The sequence below is a fragment of the Atta colombica genome, unplaced genomic scaffold (assembly GCF_001594045.1).
Source record: "Atta colombica isolate Treedump-2 unplaced genomic scaffold, Acol1.0 scaffold30, whole genome shotgun sequence".
Classification (NCBI taxonomy): domain Eukaryota; kingdom Metazoa; phylum Arthropoda; class Insecta; order Hymenoptera; family Formicidae; genus Atta; species Atta colombica.
In genome coordinates, this window is record NW_017259404.1 from 1,017,907 (window position 1) to 1,025,302 (window position 7,396).

The window sequence follows — 7,396 nt, forward strand, 5'->3', positions numbered from 1 at the left end:
CTTATCTTGATAGTATTTATTACTTAACAAGAATTAAAATCTAACTTGGCTGAAATCCTTTAATTCTATTGTTTGTGTAAACACAATTTACTGCTAAGCACAAGTATAATACTTCATCGATTATTAAAAATAAGTATTCGATTTTTGAATGTGTACCTTTGAAATAGATGCTTCAACATTTTCACAATTCCATTTCTCGATAATTAACGAATCATCTGATAATGGAACAATATCTATGGATTCCTCAAACCTAGCAGGTGTATCGTCGCAAGTTTCTAGATCCTCTTCAAAATACACAGTAGACTGGGTCTGACAACTGATTTTACCTGGCAAATGTCCATTAGCACTCACAATTATCTCTTCATTGACAGTCTATAAAAAATAGATAGAAATCTTATAAATACAGTAGTATAATTGACTTCAATTCAAAGATTTATCTTTTATTGCTGCACTGGATTACACTAAAACTTTTTTGCTTTCACCAAACTTTACATATATCTATTTTACATTAAGTATACATCAGTTCAGTTACAAAAAAAACAAACAAACATCTCTCTCAAAGCTATTTAATTCTTTACCAGACTTTCCCTGATACTTTCATTTAACGGAGATGCGCATTTTAGTTCATTCTCCATAAAATTAAACTTGGTGATTATTCCTTGGGATACCACTTCCCCACTATATGGCTCGCTGGTGACCGACATTCCCAAGGATAATTCAATTCGACTAGTGTTGTTGAACAATCATGGTTGATATCTATAAAAATACACAAAGATTAACAAAAAAAAAATTAAACGTGTTAATTAAAAATATATTTAAATATTTTTAGTTAAATGTTAATATGTATATTGTACACATACACACACACACACACACACACACACACACACACACACACACACACACACACACACACACGCGCGCACGCACGCACGCATATGCATATATATTTAATCTTTACAAAATTTATGTATTTATAACTGTATATATTAATATGTATATTTATAACTGTATATTAATATAAATAATAAATCCTATTGTGATAAATGTTTAATTATTTAAATTAATTTAATATATATTAAATATATGATTAATTAAAAGAAGTATATTCAACCGTTTTAAATATTAATTTAGACAGGTTTATTCGTGTTGTTTAAAATCCCCGAAAATTTTTGCATTTAAATATATATTATAATTAAAAGAAAACAAAGACGCCACATACAATAAACGTACACAGAGTATATCTTGAAACAAAATTAAAATTACAAAAGTGGGCAAATCACTAAAACATTTATAATTTCATTGGTTAATATTTAATGAATTTATCCACTTTTATAATTTTCATCTTACTTCAAAGTACATAACTGAGCTCAAGATAGTCAACCTCTAGCTCCAATCCTATTAACATGTATGTGCATGAATATTCACACACACACACACACACACACACACACACACACACACACACACACACACACACACACACACACACACAAATATACATGTTTGTATATTTATTGTATAATACATAACATACTGTTTGTATCACATACTTCAAATATTAATAAGTTCATGTATGGTGTAATCTATTTTAATATACAATGTATATAATTTCTACAAGTGGAGTTTGCCAATGCGTAAATTAGCGTTATTAAATCCTAATTACTGGTAAACAACGTCGTTATCATTGAGGAAAACAGTTGTTTACATTTCTTTATGTTTCTTATTCTAAATAAAAGTAAATTCACGGAACCGCAATCGTCGCCCCCAAGAAAGGTACCATTGTAATCCTAAGTGAGTTGCGTAAACCGTATTGCTTGGAGGTTATGCTCGTCTTGCGATCGCGAGTCAGGACGAGAAGATAAGGCGAGATAGCCGGAGTGCATACTTGCTCGTGTACATAAATACGCGCACGACGGGCGCTTTTGTTTTTCCCTTTTGAGAGAAGTGTGTCGCATCGGCATTCAACATTCAGGCTTGCGACAACAAACGACATAACATCGCATAGCACAGAACACAACGGGACTCTGTACGTCTGAAATTTAACCTGGACCGCCTGGACCTAGACTGGACTTGAAGTCCTACGTGCTCGCTACTGCATACAGACTGTAGTTCACCGCAATTCACTGTTGTCATCAATTGCAAGCAGTGCAGGACTAACAGCCAACCAGCAAGGCGATATTGTTTACGCCTGCAATGTCCGCAATAACTTTATTTTTCTTGTCCAATAATTATTTTTGAACAGACTTGCTAACAGTCCTGGAAGTCGATTGTGTATCTCGAAATTTAGCATTTTCGGCCCGATCAAGTTTGCATCAACTTGGGTCAGAAAATGGTTCGCTATTGGTTAACGTTACACGCTCTACCAATAGGAGACCACATCATTACTTCAACCCAGGGAATCGATTGAATATCTCGAAATGAAGTGAAAATTACAAAAGCGAGCAAATTTACTAGAATATTCACAATTTAATTGGTTAATATTATTTAGTGAATTTGCTCATTTTTGTAATTTTCACTTCATTTTAAGATATTCAGGGTATGGTCAACGCGATTTTGCAAATGCTTTGAAGAGTTTTTTAATTGGTCAGTTTGTAAAATTTTTCCAATTGACCAATCAAAAACTTCGAAGCATTTGTAACGTCAAGTGGACCGTACTTTAAGTGCATTTATATGCAAGCGCCAAGCGTCAAATAGTAACCAATTAGCTGGGCGATACGGGCAGTGGTGTGAAATAATATATTTTTTAAACACTGTCAATATCGCCTCGTTGATTGGTTGCTGCTTCCGCTGCTTGATGCTTGATAAATAGTCATAAAGGTGATGTCCCATGCAGCGGATCGTGCGTAAATGGATTTGCGTATCGCTAATCACAGAATCATTGAATCTGTTTGTAAATTTCGCAAGCAGATCCAATGATTCTGTGATTGGCGATACGCGAGTCCTCTGCATGGGACATCACCCTAAACGTTGTAAGTGATTGTAATTGAAAGAGTTGACAATCAAGTTGAATGTGAGGAGAATATTTGACTGTGATTGTAATTCTTCGACTATTGTAGAATAGGTATTGTAAAATAGTTTAATGCATCTTTATTTGAGATTGATTGTTTCACTTTTTGGTAAATTCTATTTGTGAAGTAAATCTGATAATCCGCACATGTGATTGAGGTATGTGATTGCGGTTGTTCCACCTTTTGGTAAATTTTCTGTTGGATAAGTAGCAAGATTACCCAATTACATGCGATTGCCAGATTTACCTAATAGGTAAAATTTACCAATAGGTAAAATTTACCAAAAGGTGAAACAACTGGCCTTGAAATATTTTGCTATTTACCCAACAGATAAAATTTATCAAAAGGAACAATCGGCCCTTGATGCAGACAGCGTTGCCAGAAAGTTGATTAACTGTACTCAGCAGAGAAAGCAACTTTAGGTCTGTTCGCGTTACATAAAATCCCAAAATATTTTTGCATTTAAAATGAGATAGATATATATTTGGCTTTGAAAGAAAGAAAGCGAAGAGGCCGAGTGCAAGCAATGCGAACAGATCTTTTGCAACTGTATAAAATCCTTAAATATAATTTATACATTTAGATCGCACTCATAGGCCGGAATTCATAGTCAGATTTTATATTCAAGACCATCTTAAATACGGTTAAGAAGAAATACGGTCGTGAACCAATCAGAAGGCTGCATTAGCAGCTTAAGACATTACTTAAGGATCTGAGCAAAAAATTATCATAACGTTTACTTAAAGATTTAAGTTGTAGATGTATGATTTATTGCCATCTCTTGAAAACATGACAATAAGTTGTACGTCTTACATTTAAGTCTAAATAAGTGTTACGACAATTCTTGTAATCAGACTCTAAGACGGCTTGAAATAAGATTCGACTATGAATACTGATCATAAAGTTTGTTCGCGTCTTATACTTGACCAATCAGAAGAAAGAATTTTACGAATTGACTAATCAAAGAACGTGCTAAAAAATTTGCAGTGACCTGCACTCAAATCCCTAGGATTAAAATAAAATCTCTATTTCGAAATCTGGTCATTTTTTATTCTTCCTGGATTTAGTTGATACAAAGTGCTTGCGTTGCGCATCCTGTGGCAATGTGAAGACTGGAGCACAGTACATACTGTAGCGCAATTCTGTCGGCACCTTTGATGTTAGTGTTTCCCAAAATGGAGTGCACGCGAAATAAGTAAGTTTCCCAGTAGCACCATCTGAATTTCTTTCTTAGTTGCTCTTTATTTTTTCGCTCTCTCTCTCTCTCTCTCTCTCTCTCTCTCTCTCTCTCTCTCTCTCTTTTTCTTTCTACGTTGTTTGTACATCAAAGTTTAATCTAAATGTAATAAAACTAAAAGAAATAGATTTATAATTGTAATGCATTGCAAAATAAAAAAATCTAAAAATAAGATATAAAATTATATAAATTATATAAATATGTTATATGATACAAATATTATACTGTAAAAATATTTTAATTAACGACTGCAGCACACGATGCTTGTTTTTTTGCTAAATCGCTTGCGTTTTAGTAAATTATTAGAATTGCATCATCTAAAACGCATATTTTCTAGCTAAAACGAAAGCAATCCAGTTGGAAAACAAACAACGTATTTAATCGTTAAAGAAGTATTAAATGGCCCTTGAAAGAAAGAATGGAAAAAGAAAGAAGTAAGATAAAAGTTTAGATGACATTACTGGGCATTTACTTATTTCGCGCATGCGCACTCCATTTTGGGAAATAAAATCAAGAGAGTTGCGCTTATATATATTGTGACTGGAATTAATAATGGCTGCCGTTCAGAGACAACAGCTTTGCAATTCTTGTAAAATTCTTGAATATGATTGGTTTATACATTTAGATCCAATGAGGAACTAAGGGCAAGACCAATCATATTAAAGAATTTTACAACAGTTGTAAAGCTGCTTTCTCTGCCGAACGCAGCCAATGTACCGTGGAATTGTGAGGTTCGACTGAAGGTAAGAGATCGACATTTTTATTTGTTATATTTTTTATGTATTGTTACTTTGTTATATTTTTTATGTATTGTTAAATTCAAATTGTTCGAATTTTAGTGTTTAGCTAAATTCTTCTTATATTGCATTTTGAAGAACGTCGAAATAGGCATAACCTTAATGCTTGCTATAATTGATGTAACATGATTGATTCTGTGGCATTCCAATGTCACAGAATGTTTGATTTTCGATTGTTGAATGAAAGTTCAAATTAAAGGGAAAATGCTAATTCCATTTGAATAGAAGGCTCTCTTTCGAATTTTCAGAAACACGCCTGTGATATTCGTAGTGCATCATATTATAAATTATTCTTGGTAAAGACGTGATTTTCCATTATTTGCAAAATGAAATCGAGGATTATTATCCTGGGCCTGTTTATGCTCTTTGTTTTGGTGTCCATGTCGGATACTAAAGAGCAAAAAAAGAAATCATGGAAAGACAAGGACATGATGTTCATGACGGACGCTGATGCAGAGCGTTTGCTGGAACAGTGGGAAGTATGGCCATTACGTTGTATTTTTAGATAAAACAAAATTCGTTCTTTGTCTTTGTGTAACTGTTATATCAATAAGACGAAAGCAATGCGAACGAATTTTTTGATTAATGTGATATCTTAGGCAAATGATGAACCCCTGGAGCCAGATGAGTTGCCGGAACATTTGCGACCTGCTCCGAAGTTAGATATATCCAAGGTAATATATCATTTTACATGAAAATTTGGAACCATCGTTTAATCCTTTTGGAATAATCCTTTGGATAACTTTAAAGGCACTGTTGATTTTTTTGCTATAAATTTTGTTAAATTTAAATCTGTAAAAAATGAGTAAAATATAATCCAACTTCTATCATCAGAAAAACTCATTGTTAAAGTTTTGACAAATATGCAAGAATTTTTTATTTTTAAAATTGGTACAATAAAAAATTTGTTTCTCGAAGACCTCTATTGCTGATGAAAAATTAAAATTCATGTTGTTAGCAGAAGATTAAGGATATGCAAATATACAAATTCATTTATTTTTAACTATCCATTGCAGCTAGACATAAAAAATCCAGAGAGTATGCTAAAAGCAACGAAGAAAGGAAAAGGCGTTATGATGTTCATAGATCTTCAGTCAAATGTTTCAGAGGAGCAAGCAGATGTTATGACTCGTATCTGGCAGACTGGCCTACAAAATAATCATATCACTATGGAAAGGTACAGCATTGTTGCATCCAAGATATGCTCAGGCACTTTGAAAGCATTCCAAGATAGAAGATTAGTTAAATTATTTGAAATGTTTGTTGTGCAGATATCCAATTGAAAATAAACGTTTCATATTCATGTTCCACGATGGAGCTCAGGCTATCGAGGGTAAAAATTATTTGCTACAGCAACCTGAAGTAGCTCATGTCACAATCGATGGACAGTCATATTATCCATCATTAAAGGAGGTAACATATTGATGAAATCTGGGTATTTATAAACTTTCTTGAGTGAGAAATAAAAGAAACAAATATTTGTCTCTTTCCAGGGGGAAAACATTATAATTGACGAGTTGATGAAAAAGCCAAGTGCCAAGAAATCGAAAAAAGAGTTGTAATCTCGCGATTAATTTTTGAAACATTTTCTATTTGTCTATTTTTATACAAAAAGTATACTTTCGAGAAATATTTTTTTCTACTTTGTTTACAGAAACCAAATTATTTCTATCAAGCGTTAAGTTTACATTGTGTGTTTATTAGATTATTTGTATAATAAATAAAATATCATACATATTATACTATCTACATTCAAGAATGTATATTTTTTTAATAACGTAAGATAAATTCTGTGGAGAGTGTGGGAGGGCAACAATAGCGTCATACTTGTTCACTTGGTTATGTTAGTCTTGCTGGTGGAAGACTCCAATTGTCCATCATTCATCGCCTTAACTTCTCGTTGAAGTTCTTTCACCACTGTCGCAAGGGCATGTGGATTCACTCCGTTTTCACATAGCCTGATACAGATACTCAAAGTGGTCGGATCAAGATTCGTGTTCAGCAGCTTAGAGATCTGGTAGAGAGTCTGGAACGTCTTACGAGCGGCGTTCACCTGGTGATTCACAGGCTCCGGCATGCTGACTCGCTTCCGGTCCTTTCTAAGAACAAGCAAAGCATACTCATGTTACAATAAATATTCTCTGATTTGTCATCATTTTTGGAATAAATTTGATTGTGCTCAGAAATTTTTTTTAAATATAAATAATTATTAATTTGTTAAATGTATATTTAATTAATGTATATTTAATTAAATGTATATTTAATAAATTAATTTATGTTCACATAATCATAAATTTACAATCCTTAATATAATATCCTTAATATAATAATTATATTAAAAATGTATATAA

The 7,396-nt window shown here is 32.8% G+C and overlaps 3 protein-coding genes across 4 annotated transcripts in view; 1 reads left to right on the plus strand and 2 right to left on the minus strand.

Moving 5' to 3' along the window:
- Positions 1–2,126, minus strand: part of LOC108690219 — a 7,724-nt gene extending 5,598 nt beyond the window's left edge. Inside the window, exons 1-3 of one of the 2 annotated variants that reach the window (XM_018197403.1) lie at positions 1,889–2,126; positions 579–756; positions 157–372 (exon numbers count right to left, since the gene is read on the minus strand). In XM_018197403.1, coding sequence (XP_018052892.1) covers positions 157–372; positions 579–704 — 342 coding nt within the window. In that variant the 5' untranslated portion in view covers positions 705–756; positions 1,889–2,126. Of the gene's footprint in view, positions 1–156; positions 373–578; positions 757–1,780; positions 1,846–1,888 lie in introns of those variants that run through there. The other variant, XM_018197404.1, reaches the window with a different exon arrangement.
- A 1,998-nt stretch (positions 2,127–4,124) lies between these two features.
- On the plus strand, positions 4,125–6,624 carry LOC108690229 (LDLR chaperone boca). Its single transcript, XM_018197417.1, has 7 exons — positions 4,125–4,206; positions 4,586–4,991; positions 5,294–5,524; positions 5,645–5,719; positions 6,062–6,222; positions 6,317–6,458; positions 6,539–6,624. Exons 3-7 carry the CDS (start codon positions 5,372–5,374, stop codon positions 6,605–6,607), a joined length of 600 nt encoding a protein of 199 aa, XP_018052906.1. The 5' UTR covers positions 4,125–4,206; positions 4,586–4,991; positions 5,294–5,371; the 3' UTR covers positions 6,608–6,624.
- Positions 6,625–6,734: 110 nt separating this feature from the next.
- The window catches only part of LOC108690235 (mitotic-spindle organizing protein 1-like), a 1,341-nt gene continuing 679 nt past the window's right edge, over positions 6,735–7,396 (minus strand). The window contains exon 2 of the mRNA XM_018197423.1: positions 6,735–7,144. Within this exon, the coding sequence (XP_018052912.1) occupies positions 6,877–7,122 (246 nt within the window). The 5' untranslated portion in view covers positions 7,123–7,144 and the 3' untranslated portion in view covers positions 6,735–6,876. The remainder of the gene's footprint in view (positions 7,145–7,396) is intronic.

Excerpts from the sequence above, each read along its gene's own strand:
- LOC108690229 (XM_018197417.1), top strand. The coding sequence starts at position 5,372 with ATGAAATCGAGGATTATTATCCTGGGCCTGTTTATGCTCTTTGTTTTG. Across the intron at positions 5,525-5,644 it reads GTTTGCTGGAACAGTGGGAA|GCAAATGATGAACCCCTGGA; the intron begins GTATGGCCATTA and ends GTGATATCTTAG. Across the intron at positions 5,720-6,061 it reads CGAAGTTAGATATATCCAAG|CTAGACATAAAAAATCCAGA; the intron begins GTAATATATCAT and ends TATCCATTGCAG.